The 16,895-nt window shown below is 34.1% G+C and overlaps 1 protein-coding gene across 3 annotated transcripts in view; it reads right to left on the bottom strand.

Moving 5' to 3' along the window:
• The window catches only part of Cnksr2 (connector enhancer of kinase suppressor of Ras 2), a 262,747-nt gene that overhangs the window by 91,907 nt on the left and 153,945 nt on the right, over window positions 1-16,895 (bottom strand). For all 3 annotated transcript variants that reach the window (XM_055618652.1, XM_055618653.1, XM_055618650.1), the window contains 2 exons: window positions 11,219-11,352; window positions 6,737-6,948 (listed from right to left, as the gene is read on the bottom strand). In XM_055618652.1, coding sequence (XP_055474627.1) covers window positions 6,737-6,948; window positions 11,219-11,352 — 346 coding nt within the window. The remainder of the gene's footprint in view (window positions 1-6,736; window positions 6,949-11,218; window positions 11,353-16,895) is intronic.

Here is a 16,895-nt window from a genome sequence, read left to right as displayed (position 1 = left end):
GATACAGCTGGGACACAGAGTTAACAAAATGTAACTAAAAAGAAAAATAAAATTAAAAAAAAAGATGCAAAATAAGGCCTCCCCACTGGGGAGAAGTGATCAAGGAGCAGGCCACCCAGTTCAGATGTGAGACTCTCTTCTCCCCTTACTAGGGAACCCACATGGAGACTGAGCTGTCTGTGGTCTACATCTGACAGGGGGTCTAGGTCCTCTTTATGCATGGTCTTTGGTTGATGCATCAGTCTCTGCAGGACACCCTGGGTCCCGCTTTTTTGTTTTTATTGGTCTCCTTGTGGGGAGGAAGAGGATCCAGACAATTCTGATAGTACCTGATAGGCTAGGGTCAGACAGTAGGGGGGGGAAGACTTCCCATATCAATGGACTAGGGGACAGGGATAGGGGAGAAAGAGAAAGAGAGAGGTAGGGAGGGCAAGTGGGGCTGGGAAGAGACAAGGAAGGGAGTTACAACTGGGATATGAAGTGAATATTATTTTTTTCCAGAGCTGATGACGGAACCCAGGGCCTTGTGCTTGCTAGGCAAGCCTTCTACCACTGAGCTAAATGCCCAACTCCTGAAGGGAATAAATTGTAAAAAAAAAATAGTAATGCTAATAAAAATATCAACCTAAAATAAAAAAAACAATAAAATGCATAATGACTAATTTTAAAAAGGTCAAAAGTAAGTAAATAAACTAATAAAAAGAAATGTAGTAGACCCGTATTTATCACCCTGCACAAAGTTAAAGTCCAAGTTGAATAAATAAATAAACTTTTAAAATTAAAAAAACATTTTCCCTCTTTTCCTACAAAATTTGACTACTTATGGCAACAAAGGAATTCAGCCAATTGTGCCTATTTTTAGCTAGATTTCTATGCATACTAATGTGCTGTAATGGTGTGCTGTAATGGAAGGGACAAGAAATCTACTAATAGAGGAAGCTGGTGTAAAATATCACTGTTCTGAATTGTTGCCATGCAATTGATTTTTTTAAAAAAAATATTTATTTATTGATTCATTATTTATTTATTACAATGTATTCACATTATATCCTGGCTGTAGCCACCTATCTGGTCTCCTCCCAATCCCAACCTCCATCCCTTTTCTCCTCCTATACCCCTCCCCCAGTCCACTGATAAGGGAGGTCTTCCTCCCCTTCCCTCTGATCTTAGTCTATCAGTTCTCATCAGGATTGGTTGCATTGTCTTCCTCTGTGACCTGGTAAGGCTGCTCCCCCCTAAGAGGGAGGTGATCAACTAATTTTTATTAAATTGAACCTTTGCTTTTGAAGGCTGAGTAGATGAGACCAAACTGTTACAGTGATTTAATTCTATTTTCCTTTCATTTTGTAGTGACAATAATGAAAATTAATATCTAATATACTGGGTACTGAGGTAATTTACAGTGCATTGTCATTAAACACTAACAAAAACTCTCTGAGGCAGAGATCATTTCCATTGAATAAGTGAGAAAATTAAAGCATAAAGTAGTATCTTCAGGGTCATTCTAGAGTACTTAAATAATAGACAGGAACAATGGACATGGCTGAAGCTACAGAAAATCATAGTAAGCCACAATCTAGGTTGTTTTGTGAATGTGTATATTCCTTTAAATAATCTGCAATAATTTTGTTTTAAGTTTTAGAAAAATAAAACCGATTTCAACCATACACTTGGTTCTAACCCATCAAACAGAAACGTTTAAAAAAATCTGTCAGGGCCATGTCTTTGTAAAATCATGTTTATTGTTGAGTGAGTAGTTACCAAACAACATATAAACTAAGACAAAAATTAGGTCTATTTCTGCTTTCTTGAAATAAAATTCCCCAAACTGGAAGAACTAATGCAATGTTTTGAAATTATTTTCCTATAGTTTGTGGCTATTACTTTTTAATCATTTCTATTATTACTTGTAGGCTCATACATCCATACATACTTACTTCCAGCTCTATTACTTAGTAGCTGGCAAATTATTTAATCCCTCTGTATTTTTCATGTGTAAGAAGACATTTTATTTGTATTAACCACATACAGTTTGGGGAGGTTTAAATGGGCTACTGCCCTTTAAATACTTAAAATAGTACTTAACATAAACAAAAGTTCCATAGGCATTACTATTTTTTATTTTTATTTTTTAATTTCTTTAAATATTTTTGTATTAATTACAGTTTATTCACTTTTTATCCGAACTCTAGTGCCCTCCCCACATCACCCTCCGTCTCTCATCTCCTCCCATGCCCCTCTCCAAGTCCACTGATAGGGGAGGTCCTCTGACCTAGCCTATCAGGTCTCATCAAAGCTGACTGCATTGTCTTCCTCTGGTAAGGCTGCTCCTTCATCAGGGGGAGGTGATCAAAGAGCCAGCCACTGAGTTCATGTCAGAGACAGCCCCTGTTTTTATTACTAGGGAAACCACTTGGATCCTGAGCTGCCATGGGCTATGTCTATGCAGGGATTGTAGGTTATCTCCATGTATGATACTTGGTTGGAATATCTGTCTCAGGAAAGACCCCTAGGCCTAGATCTTTTGGTTCTGTTGCTCTCCTTGTGGAGCTCCTGTCCCTTCCAGGTCTTTCTATCTCCCCCTTCTTTCATATGACTCCCTGCACTCTGCCCAAAGTTTGGCTCTGAGTCTCAGCATCTGCTTTGATACCCTGCTGGATAGAGTCTTTCAGAGGCCCTCTGTTGTAGGCTCCTGTCCTGTTTCCTGTTTTCTCCCTCTTCAGATATCCATCCTGTTTGTCTTTCTAAGTGAGGATTGATCATCTTACCCAAGGTTCTCCTTCTTGCTTAGCTTCTTTAGGTGTATAGATATTAGTATGTTTATCCTATATTATGTCTAATATCCACTTATAAATGAGTATATACCATGTGTGTCTTTCTGCTTCTGGGATACCTCACTCAGGATGATCTTTTCTAGTTCTCACCATTTACCTGCAAATTTCATGATTTCCTTGTTTTTAATTGATGAGTAGTATTTCATTACGTAAATATACCACAATTTCTGTATCCATTCCTCCGTTGAGGGACATCTGGGTTGTTTTCAGATTCTGGCTATTATGAATAAAGCTGCTACAAACATGGTTGAACAAATGTCCTTGTTGTATATTTGAGCATATTTTGGATATATGCCTAGGAGTGGTATAGCTGGATCTTGAGGAAGCACTATTCCTAATTGTCTGAGAAAGTGACAGATTGATTTCCAAAGTTATTTTACAAGTTTACATTCCCACCAGCAATGGTGGAGGGTTCCCCTTTCTTCACATCTTCTCCAGCATTCGTTGTCACTTGAGTTTTTGATCTTAGCCATTCTGATGGGTGTAAGGTGAAATCTCAAGGGTCGTTTTGATTTGCATTTCCCTGATGACTAAGGACTTTAAGTGTTTCTCTGCCATTCGATATTCCTCTATAGAGAATTCTATGTAGCCCGTTTTTAATTGGATTATTTGATTTTTTGTTTTTTAACTTCTTGAGTTTTTGATATATCCTGTATATTAGCCCTCTGTCAGTTATAGGGTTGGTGAAGATCCTTTCCCAGTCTCTAGTATTAATGAAATCAAATAGAATTCCCAGAAATAAACCCACACTCCTACAAATACTTGATTATTGACAGAGAAACCAAAACCATCCAATGGAAAAAAGACAGCATCTTCAACAAATGGTCGTGGACTAACTGGATGTCTACATGTAGAAAAATGCAAATAGATCTATATTTATCACCCTGCATGAAACTAAAGTCTAAGTGGATCAAAGACCTCAACATAAAACCAGACACACTAAATCTGTTAGAAGACCAAGTGAGGAAGAGCCTTGAACTTATTGGCACAGGAGACAACTTCCTGAACAGAACACCAACAGCACAGGCTCTAAGGTCAACAATCAATAAATGGGACCTCATGAAACTGAAAAGCTTCTGTAAAGCAAAGGAAGCTGTCATCAGATAAAAATGACAGCATTACTCTTTTTAGACGAGCTGCCTCCTGACCATCCTAACGTACTTGTATAATTACTTATGTGAATACTTGTATTCTTTCATTTAAAACTAGTGAGCAGATACTGTAAGATGAGGACCTTTATTAAGTGATTTTGCTTCATAATACACAACTAGAATATTTTCAAATATTTGTCTCTAAATCTGAGCTTGATTATAATTCTCTGTGGTGACTAATATTGTAAACTGAACAGGATGTACAGTGATTTAAGAGACCAACCTCTGGGCCTGTTTGTAAGGAGTTATTTAGATTAGCTTAATTGATGTTGGAAGAACCACCTGAATGTGGTGGCACCATTCATGGGCAAAGTGACAAGACTGAAGGAAAAGAAGAAAGTGTGCTGAGCACCAGAATTATTCTCTACTTCCTGACTGTGGTTTCAATGTGATCAGTTGCCTCAATTTGCATGAATTTCCCTTCAGGATATACTGCACTCTCAAGCTAGGAGCCAAAAGAAATCCTTTCTTCCGCAAGTTGCTTTTGTCAGATATTTTGTTGCAGCAAGGATAAACATAACAAATATGATATTTTACAATGAACTCCCTATTTTCATATGATATTTTCAAATGCTATGTACTAAGATATATTCAACCAAAAGTACATCTGTGTTGTTTGAATTGTTTCGTGTCTCTTAAGACTCTCAAAATCCTAACGAAATTTTCTAACATTTTGCTTTATTTGAGAGAAGGTTTTCCTACTACACTAGGCTTACCCACAACTCCATCTTTGGTCCAGGCTGAACTTGAACTTACAGGCCTCATGTCTCAAGCTCTATGCTGTTGGGCTTACAGGTGAATGCCATCCCACTCAGCCTACATTCTAATAATCCTAACTGTAAACATTCCTTGAGTAAAAAGGCAATGTAGAAAGTTAATAGGAAAGTAATGGTGGCTCAGTTTACATACTTGAAAATGAGAGTATTTGTGACTCTGAACTAAAGTGAATTTCTCAGTATAAAACTTATACAGTACATCTGAGGTACCATGCAAGAGCCAGTAAGTTAAGCTATCATCACTTGTTGAAAAAGATGAAATGTGATCCTTTTGTACTTTAGCTTGTTTTGTAGTATATTTCATTAGGAAGGAGAATTTCCTTCTGTAGTGTTATACTTGTCCTCTTCACGTAATGGGACTCCTTCAGGAGTCAAGTAAGCTTTCCTTGGTTTCCTTAGAAAAGTATGAAGTGCTCTCTATTTGAAGGTTGGAGGTTTTGGTTTAAAGACTTATAGACACCATTGGGATCTCAGGCCCAGATTTTGAAAAGTACCAGGTGTTTAGGTACAACAGGCACACAGAAATTCTGAATGACAATTTAACGTTTATAATTGAACATGAATGCCATGCTTGTTTGTTTGACTTCCCAGGCTCCAATTCTACAGCTAACGTTATATACATTCTTCTACTTACCTGAAGTTACTACAAGTTGGCTATCTTATAGCCATTGTTACCTTGTTATGTCTACCGTACAGGGACAATTTAAGTTTTACTCACTCTTGTGTCCTCAGTGCCTTGCTGAATTATGTATGTATTCAGCAAATATTAGCTGAGTAACTTAATAAATGAATTCATTTGGGGGAAAATTATGAAAACAAATTTCCTGTAAGTGAGAAGTACACTTCATGGCTTAAAATCTGGTTTTCAAAAAGGAAATGTATTAAAATGTTATTTACTTGGAACCATCTTCTCTTTGTACTTGAAAAATCCCCATGGAGCTGTCTACAATTATCCATACTAAAAATATAGTTTAAATCATATTACTATGTGATACAATTACAGTTTTGAAGTTCAATAATTAAAAAGGAGAACTTTGTTGACTTCTTTTTCTCTTAAACATGTACCATTATTTTTTTCTTGACGGTTACGAGGAAATAATAGGAATCTATAGACTATATAAATTTTCTAAAATTTCAGATTAAAAAAAATTTACTGGGAAAGATTTGTTTTGTGGAACATGACAGAACCAGTTCATTTAAACTGTAGTCTGAAAAGAGCAACAATTTGCAGCTATTCAAGTAAGAACCCAGTATATATTTGACTATATTTTCCCTTATACAAAGCATTTATATAATTCGGTATGTGTAGATAATTTTAGGATGTGAGAAAATAAGAGTATATGTACCATACAGTGTACCTAGGAATTTTGGGTCAGATGTACTTGTCAAATAAATAAAAGTTTTGTATCTCCAAGGTCAGCATAAGAAGGGAAAACAAAGAAAACATACCTCTATACTTCAGGGTTAAAATTCAATAGTATAGAAATAAGGTTCAGTTATCTCCGATATGTGACAGTTCAATATAAGTGCAACCATAATTAAGATGTTATGTTAAAAATTAAATACCCAGATAGCCACAATAGTTGAGCAAATGTCCTTATTGAATGGTGTGGCATTGGGGAGCAGAGGCTGCCTCTATCATGAACTCAGTTGACTGCTCTCTGATCACTCTTTCGTGACTATGCAGCCTTGCCAGGGCACTGAGGAAGAGGATTCAAGCAGTCCAGATGAGACTTAACAAGCTATGGGCAGATGGCAATAGTGGAGAACTCCCCCTTTCAGTGGACTAGGGGAAGGGGATGAGGGAAACAGGAAGGGTGGGTGGGACAGGAGGAGAGGAGGGCAGGCTACATCTGAGATACAAAATGAATAAATTGTAATAATAATTAATAAAAATTTAAAAAACCTATGAAAGGTAATCAAGAAACTCACAGCAGATACATATTCTTATATAACATAGGGGAAAAACTCTTACCATAGGTTGGTGTGCTTTCTCGTCTTCCTTGGCTACTTGATCTTCCTTTTTCATATTCATAGCAATACAAGACAGTATCTTCTTCAACAATGTTAAACCTCTTTCGATATTCCTGGTCCAGAAATGAATTTGGGGATTCAGATCCCTTATGAACTGGCTTGCCCACCATATGTCCTCTTAGGTCTTCACAAGGAAGGTTTCCTTTTTCATCCCTAAAGCAAAGTATAGGTAGAGGATATGAGTGTAGTATCAGGATTGTACAAAATTAGAGGGGCCTTAAAATAATAATACCATTCCCTTATAATGTATCTTCAGATCTTTATAAGCTTTCCTTGAGGATTACAGGATAAAAGTATTCTTTTTTTAACTTTTATTAATTACACTTTATTCACTTTGTATCCCCCCATAAACACCTCCCCCCTCCCCTCCTAATCCCACCTTCCCTCCCTCTTCTCCACTCATGCCCTGCCCTAAGTCTACTGATAGGGGAGGTCCTCCTCTCCTTCCTTCTGATCCTAGTCTATCAGATCTCAACAGGAGTGGCTGCATTGTTGCATTGTCATCTTCTGTGGCCTGGTAAGGCTGCTTCCCCCTCAGGGAGAGGTGATCAAAGAGCAGGCCAATCAGTTCATGTCAGAGACAGTCCCTGTTTCCATTACTGTGGAACCCAATTGGACACTGAACTGCCATAGACTATATCTGTGCAGGGGTTCTAGGTTATCTCCATTTTCCCCAAATAATAGTGAGGCCCTACAGTTAAATAAATAGCCTAAATAGCCTAAATGTCATACAGATAACTGACAGCTAGAAACATACCACGGCTCTTTTAATTTCTGCTCTAGTCCAGTTTTCACTGTGTCATGTCATAGGAAGAAAATAATTTCAGCACATCAATTGTTTTTTTTTTTTTTTTTTTTTAAGGATACCTATTAGGTATAATGCTAACAATCTAACTATATTGTTTTATTCTGTCTGTTTACCTTATTGGGTTTGATAGAATTTATGCTGCTGAAAAACAAAGTTCTTTATGATTCTATCACTGACTATGGTCTTATGAATGATATTAGTACCATATAAATAAGCATTATAAGAAGCTTAAACAGCAGGCTATTAATATAAATAAATTTAATGTTGATGATTACTGAAATTATTCAAACTTTATGTATCTCCTCAGAGAGTAAAAAGTTGTATATACAAAACTCATTCAGAAAGGCTAGATAAAAATTATACATTAGCAATGTTCCTTATGGAGAGGGGGTGGAAAATATGATAAAACATTGAACTTAGGGGACAGTAAATTAATTTTTCATCTATAATAACTTAAGGAGACAATTTTCTCAACATTTTATGGGATTCTTAAATCTTATTATTGTTGGACATGATAGGCTAGGATCAGATAAAAGGGGAGGAGGACCTCCCCTAACAGTGGACTAGGGGAGGGGTATGGGAGGAGAAGATGGATGGTGGGTGGAATTGAGAGGAGATGAGGGAGGGGGCCATAGCTGGGACACAAAGTGAATAAATTTTAATAAATAATAAATAAAAATATTTCCTTTAAATTTTTGTTTTTGTGTTTTTTGTAATAGTAATTTCATTTTAATTTTTAATAAAAATTTCATATGTGTGTTCAATGCATTTTGATCATATCCATCCCTCAGTCTCCCACTCCAAGTTTTCTTAGCCTCCCTCATATTCCTCTCCTACCTTCATCTTTTTTTGTTTTTTTCCCCCCTTTATAACCCTATTAAACTTTTAATGAGTATTGCTGAGTTACTTTGGAAATGTGTCTTTAATTTGGCTTTCATTTGTTCCGCATGAGTAATCTGAGGGAAAAAGGCCATTGTGTTTAGAAACTAATGGGTGACTGAAAATGAAAGACTCCTTCTAGGATTAAGCAACATAAACAACACTTTGTTTATCTTATAAAATGTTTCCCTGTTTTTTTTTTTTTTGTAAATTTGTTTAAAAATCGTCTTCTACAACATGACTATGAATATAAAATCAATGTATACTCCTCTCATGAATCACTGTGTTTCCTTAAGGAGTACCACAAATCAGTACTATCAAGTATGAGCACAATGATTCATTATAAATGTAAGACTAGAAGGTTATTTTTATCTGTAAATTTGCAGATTTCTCCATGAGGCCTGTGACAAGAATACTAATGCAGCTTGTACAAGAAGGTAATTCAAACCTATTGGTTTATCATGTTATATTTATCATGTTAAACTGTAAAATAAAAAAGTCATATTTTACTTATCTCTCATTAGACCTTATACAAGTATAATGAATTTATAAAAATCTCTCAATTTAAGAATTATGAACCTCAGCCTAATAAAAAATCTATATTTTTGTATCTATATAAAATGTTTAGATGTCCAAATGCAGAGAACTATAAATATGTAGAAAGCAATAAATAGTATTATAAAAGCTGACTCAGTAGGAAAGTTATTTTAATTCATTTCCTCATAAAGTTAACTTTTATGTATCATTTACTTTTTTACTTCCTAAAACAAATTCATTGATTACTATTGAATTATAAATATATAACTGGGTCTTAGGAAACATGAAGAACACAAATATAAATCTCAGTGCAAATTTCATTTTCAGTTAGCTGAAAGCTCTTCTTGAACTAATTGCCTGTTATTTTTTGTTACTCTTAGCTCTATATTGAAAAGAAGTTGACATTGCAATTAGCTTGGAACCAGCCCTAATGAATTCATGACACTGGAGTAAGGTTATGTTTATCTGTGAATTTGCAGATTTCTCCATGATGTCCATGACATGAATACTAATGCAGCATGCACCAGAAGGCAATTCAGAACTATTGGTTTATTATGTTATATTTATATAGACATACTCTATGGCAGAATGCAGGGGCTGGCATCTTCTATAAAATAGTATTATGGAGAAGAAGCCTTTTATCAACAGGTCAGTTTTATTAAACATGTGTATATTGAATATACTAAATAATGTAAAATTCAAAAATATACCAAAGAAAACAAAAATTTACAGTGATATATACAGGTATGCAGATAAAATTAAATATATGTGTGCATATGTGTGTATTCATAGTATAAATTTTCAGAAGAACTTTTGTATTCACTGTAATATAAGCATTTTCATATTTTTTAAATTTATATGTGCATATGCAAATATCATAAATCTATACTTATGCTCTAGATTTAAAGAGTCAGATTAAAATATCATTGCCCTAGTGGATATTATTTACACTTAATGAGACGTAGTACGGTTAACAGGACAAATTAGTTATTATAGCTCATAACTGCTTAAGGACCTATAAAATATTTATTTATATCACAGATAAGAAATTTAGTTAAGCACAAAATGTAACTTGTATTATGAGACTGTATATAAAGTAAAAAATGCAATAAAATTCCAACCAATATTGTTTAGAGAACAAAGCAACTTTTCCATTTTTTTTCCTAAATGCTTTCAAAGAATGTAACTGTGTGGAATTTTTTCTTTATTATTATTACTATTATGTATTACAATTTATTCACTTGGTATTCGGGCTGTGGCCCCCTCCCTCTTTTCCCCCTACGCCCCTCCCCTAGTCCACTAATAGGGGAGGACCCTAGCCTATCAGGTCTCATCAGGACTGGCTGCATTGTCTTCCTCTGTGCCCTGGAAAGGCTGCACTCCCACCTCAGGGGGAAGTGATCAGAGAGCCAGCCACTGAGTTCATGTCGGAGAAGGCTCCTATACTGCTTACTAGGAGACTGAGTCTATGGGCTACATCTGATCAGGGGTTTTAGGTTCTCCATGCAGGGACCTTGGTCAGGGCCCTGCAGGTTTTTTTTTTTTTTTTTTTTTTTTTTTTGGCTCTGTTGGAAATCATGAACTTTGCAGGCAAATGGTGAGAACTAGAAAAGATCATCTTGAGTGAGAAGCAGAAAGACACACGTGGTTATTAGACATGTGTGAAAATTTTGAATTCAACTAGTCTTGCATTTTTCCTTTTTGTAAAAAAGTTTTTTTTATCATGTACAACTGTTATTAAAAACACAATGTATGTTTATATACTACCAAATTTCCTATCCTATAAAAGATGTACTCACAATAAATTCTTAAATGAGCATCAAAAATGTAAGATAGTACATATAACTCACTTTAATCTAAGAGAGTAAAAAAAAATCATCTATTACCTATACATTTAAAAATATATGAAATGTGTTATATGAAATCGATTTCTTGAGGCTTCACAAGGATAATTCCTTCTTTATGGTTTACCTCATAAAATAATCTTGGCTACTTAATATTATTTTTCTGTTATGTGAGATAATAGTTGTTGTTATTAACAATAGTGCATTTTGTATAATGAGAATTACTTTCTAGAATGTGTTCAGAAATCCTGAGAAAAAATTCAGTGTTTTTTAAGAACTGAGCCCACAGTTTAGAAGCTATGAGATTAATCTTTAGCTAGAAGCTGCCCAGAATAACATCATGGGTAGTTTATACCTGGGAATATATGGTTCTGCAGGAGGAGGGGGGATGTAGAGATCCTGGAGGGCAGAACTGTCTCTTTTGGTGGGTGTACTGATGGTGCTGGAGGGCGTGGCAACACTGCTTGTGGGACTTCTAGGTATAAGAGGCTGGTTAAAATGAAAAAGAAAATACATACACACACAAACAACACAAAACAACAACAATGACACATAGTTATCATTTAAAATTTATCTGTGCAAACTTTTGAACTTGGCTGAAATCAAGAAAATGTTGTTTACCATATGAATATTTCTTTGGCCACCCCTAGACAAATAATACATAATAAAGTTTTCCATGCAGTTCCCAACTCACCTTTTCACTGGTTTAACCAACCAAAAGCTATGTATAAAGTAAAAATACCATTGAATGATTTGCATCTTATTTAAATTCAGTTTGCCAGAAATCCCACTTTTGAAAGCTAATAAAAATAATTTATAAAAGAGTTACCTTACTTATATCCTGACTGATATTTGACAAACCATAGTTTTATGTTAGTAAGAATATCACAGATGCTCAAGGAAGGGTAACAAAAAATGGAGATCAATACAGGAGAGTGTTTTCTAGGAGAATGTACTTTCTGTCAACATAAACACAGGTCTCTTCAAAGCCATTTTATATTACATTTTCAAAAGTATGGTGAATAAGGTGACACAATCATTTCATCTTTCACAGGCACATGTATGCATCTAATATTTAAAATTCATCTGTAGTTGAATTCCTATAAGTAGTCTCTTGCATTTAAGTACTGAAAAGAAGGTTGCTTTGTAAAGACACTGTATAAACTGAATTAATCATTTATCAGGTTGTTTTGAACATTCCCAATTCTAAGATTCACAATATTTAAGAATAATCTTGTGGATTAAAAAATTAACCTAAATGAAACTAACATTCACAAATATTTATGTTTATCTTACAAATCTTACTGAATAAGTGTACACACAATTAACAATAAAAAAAAACTCTCAGTGCAATCTCAAACACAAAAGTAATGATCACAAAATGAATTGCAGCTTCACATGACAAAATGGTGCTATGTTAGCCTGTATGAAATACATTCGTCATATCCAGATAAGACTCACAATTTTACTGGACACTCAAATAAATGCATATTACAACTATTTGTATGGTAGCATTAGTCTTACAGAAAGAACAAGAAAGTTTTGAAAGCCAGGCATAAATACAACGAAAATTACAATGTAGGTCACTGGGATAAGCTACATAATTCGGGACTCAGTTAATTATTTTGACCTTTCTTATTACACAGCTCAACTTAATAGCTTGACATTACACTTAACTTCCAAAAGGACAGTTATTTAAATTTATGTAAAATCAAAATTAAAGAAAAAGAGAGACAGAAAAAAGGAATGATAATGTATAAAATCTTAATTTTCTATTACATATGTTGATTTAAAATGGTCATAAACTTTACACACTATTTGAAGAATTTTAGACATTATGACAGTGTGCAATGAAAACTTCCCTGTCTGACAATATTATATTCTGGAATAGAATCCAGCTACTCTATGCCTGTCCCATAAAAACAAAATTCTTGGCAATGAGAAAATCTGAGATTACATAGATGATTAGAGGAGTCATTTGTACTGATGAATGCCATGAAGCCAAAGATATTAAAAAATGAATTATTTCTAAAGCCGTGTTTCATGACTCTATAATATTTGAATGAAAGGTTCAGCGATACGTACACTTGCATACACACTCACACTCATATTTACTGCAATGTGACAGCTTGTAGTTCTTTTATTCTCTGTTGTTTGGCTCTAAAGAAACATAACCCTAATAGACATGAAGTAAAAAAAAAACTTATTATATAGTATATTAATTTCCAGTACTTTAAAATAAATTCATTCTGAAAGAAAAAAACAAATAATCAAGAGTTTTTAAATGCACTAATATGGCACTTTAACTTTAAAGTATCCTGAGTACAAGTGAATTTCCAGCCAATTTGTAACAATACAATTTTTAAATAAGCAACCTTACTTAAGTTTTTATTATTTTCCTTCTATTTTAAGGTTACTACTGATAGTTTGAAGATGCCTCTCCTTTACTTTTGTAATCTGTAGATTTTCTTTGTTTGTTTAGTACCTATTTTCTTCTTCTCATCACCAAAACAAACCAAGCAAAAAGGAAATGTAGTTATCTTTTACAAGGATATTTAAATATGCCTCAAAAATGAAGAGGTAAAGACTAATAGGGTATTTTGCTCTGCGTGGAAAATCTGGCAAAATTGTGCATTTCTTTTCTAGGAGATTTCAGGATTAGTCATGCCAACTTCCTTCAAATTTCTATTATCTATATATTTCTATTTTCATCAGGGAGTTGCCATTAATAAGAGTTAATGTGAGTCATTATATTTGAAAATTAATATATTAAAATATTTAAAATGTTCAAATAGATGTCAGGTTTGATTATACTACCCTGGTCCAATTAACTGAACTGTTTTTTTTTTTTTAATCCAAATTGTTCTTACATAGCAAAGGAAGAATTAGTGAATTCTGCTGCTGAATTAATGTGGCTATTTATTTTATTGACAGGTAAACAAGAGGAAATATTTCAAAGGGTTTACTGTGTGGGTGTCATCTGGCTTATCAGTATGCTTTATACAAAGAAAGGTTCATAGTAAGTTTTCAATATACAGGAAATTATTTTTTTTGTGTACTGTTGTGCTCTTATTGTCAAGCTAAGCATAGAAAACACTAATTTTGAGAATCACATTAAAATACCAACTTCAGCATTGCCAATAGAACAATAAGTTATGTATTGACTTTCTAAAAACTAAAGAACCTAAACAACAAGGAGGACCTTAGGGAAGATGCTTAATCCTCATTCAGAAGGGTGAAGAGGATGGACATCTGAAGTGGGAGAAAACGGAACAGGACAGGAACCTACCACAGAGGGACTCTGAAATTCAGACTCTACCCATCAGGGTATCAAAGGAGATACTGAGACTCATAGCCAAACTTTGGGCAGAGTACAGGGAATTTTATGAAAGAAAGGGGAGATAGAAAGACCTGGAGACAGGAGCTCCACAAGAAGAACAACAGAAACAAAAAATCTGGGCTCAGGGGTCTTTTCTGAGACTGATAGTCCAACTAAGTACAATGCATGGAGATAACCTAGAACCCCTGCATAGATGTAGCCCATGGCAGTTCAGTCTCCAAGTGAGTATGCTACTAAAGGGGAACAGGGACTGTCTCTGACATGAACTCAGTGGCTGGCTCTTTGATCACCTCCCTCTAAGGGGGGATCAGCCTTATGAGGCCACAGAGGAAGACAGTGTAGCCATCCCTGATGAGACCTGATAAGCTAGGGTCATAGGGAAAGGAAGTAGGACCTCCCCTTTCAGTAGACTAGGTGAGGTACATAGATGGGGAAAAGGAAGGGAAGGTAGGACCAGGAGGAGATGAGGGAGGTGGGTACAGCAGGGCTACAAAGAGAATAAACTGTAATTAATAATAATAATAATAATAATACATTTGGAGAAGAACTGAAATAGTCTAAAATTCAATGACTGAAAGGATTTTAAAATCAAGGAACTTTAGGAAGATGTGTGATGGCATAAAATAAATGACAAAATTAAGCTGAAATCACTGAAAATTTCCCAATTTTAACCAGTTGTGATAAAAAATTCTACCATTAGTGTGAAAATACATGGAAAATTACAAATTTAATGTCCCTCAATTAAAAACTAAGGATTTTCAGAATTTAACTCAAATTTTAACAAGTATATCCTTTGACTAATAATTACAAGTAAGAGAATTTAATAAGACTATCCTACAAAGCCTCTTATTCTAGAGACATTTACTGTAAATCTTTATAGCATAGCATGAGGAAAACAGCCATCATTGCACTATGAAGAATTTGTACTTTAAGCAAAAAGTAGAATTAATTCTAATTTTCCTTTCACTAGTTAAATATGTTTGGTAATATTTTATGGGCAGAAAAACGATGGTCAGCAATTAAGGGTGTTATATTAAGACTGCATATTGTCTCAAAGCTTCAAAATGACATGGAACCATGGCATGTTATCAAACATACTTTAGATCTACTCGAATTTCCTTTCAAAGAAGTTTCTTTGGAAAGACCTAATCATATCACCCAGGATTCATTTCTAAACAGTTCTTATGCCATAAAGCCCTTCCACAAACCAGACAGTACTCCATTAGGAAAGACCATTTGTGTGGGAGTGTGTGTGCATGTACGCATGTATGTGTATGCATGATTATATATATTTTATACTTATAAAGTCTGATAGATTATGGTAGATTACTGTCATTTATTTATCTCTAAGCGTTAAATTCAAAATCATATGCAGCTCTTCAAAGGTGCTCATTAGAAGCTTTATAAGTGCTTGCTATCGTCAACAAGACTGAGAATTCTAACTAGAACTCATACATGTATTTTCAGTGTCATTTCAAAGTATATAAATATCATAAAGACATATTCTAAAATATAAAATGATACAAATAGTTCCCAAAATATGTGTGAAAACTTTAGCAAAATCATGTTACCTATCAGCGTATACATTGATGCAGGACTGTAATGGTCAAATAAATTTTTTTAGCTTTTACAAAAGATAAACAAGACATTACTTTAAATCATTTGATGGACTATGTCTTTTTTTCTTTGTGTCCTCCAATTCTTATGTCACAAAAAAAACATTTGAAAAGTACTGATATCTGTGTGTCATAGGTGTCTGTGTGTATGTACATATATATGTATGTATGTATGTGTATAAACCCCTATATATATATCAGAACATATGTAATCTCTATAGTAAAGATTATAAAAACGATGTTCCAATGTTCACCCTTAAGGAACTAAATTTAAATTTTAATTTTTACTTGAAGTATTTTATGTTTTAAAATCTTTGGCAACTATATTTTAATTTAGTTGTCCTACAGTTTATTAAATGATCTAGTAGAATATATAAAAATCTCTAATTCAACCAATGACATAGAGACAGCCCCAACATTGAAATGTTAAACACGGAAATATTACTTAGTTGTAAAATTTACTTATGTCAAATTCATGCAAAAACTTGTTTTTTTTTCTTTGCAGGGGGAAATATCAATTGAGATACAAATGATTACACTATGTATATAACCTAGCCATTCATTTTATTCAATTTTAGAAGCAATCGCAGACTCAAAATGATCACAGTACAGTCTTTAAATCCTTTCACAGTTCAGGCACATTCTTATGTAATTCCCAATACTGGTATAATAACACATCAAAATATTGCTTTATAGCAACAATCATTTCCTTTATCATCTCAACAAATGTTCCAGAGAAAATATATTCTAGGATTGGAAACAAGAATTTGTATACAATCTTATACATTTCTTGACCACAAAAAAATGCTAGATATAATTTAAAAATGATGTATACATTTTTACCTGACCAAGCTTTTCCTAAGTGATAAATTATTTGAAAAGAAGTTAAGCAAAATAATGTGTGTTTAAAAAGTTCTTCCTCAATTTCACAGCTTCTACTGTAATACACATTTATAAATACAAAACGATTTTCTATTATAAGCATGTAAATTTTCTGTTCATACTAGACTATAAAGAAAAGTTTTTCAGACTAAGGATATGATCAGGGGACCTTAGACCCTTAAAATTTAAAAGTA

Source organism: Psammomys obesus, unplaced genomic scaffold (genome assembly GCF_907164565.1).
Source record: "Psammomys obesus unplaced genomic scaffold, mPsaObe1.curated_primary_1811, whole genome shotgun sequence".
In the NCBI taxonomy this organism is placed as follows: Eukaryota; Metazoa; Chordata; class Mammalia; order Rodentia; family Muridae; genus Psammomys; species Psammomys obesus.
The sequence above is the reverse complement of the archived record's forward strand: the minus strand, read 5'-3'. Positions and strand labels throughout refer to the sequence as shown.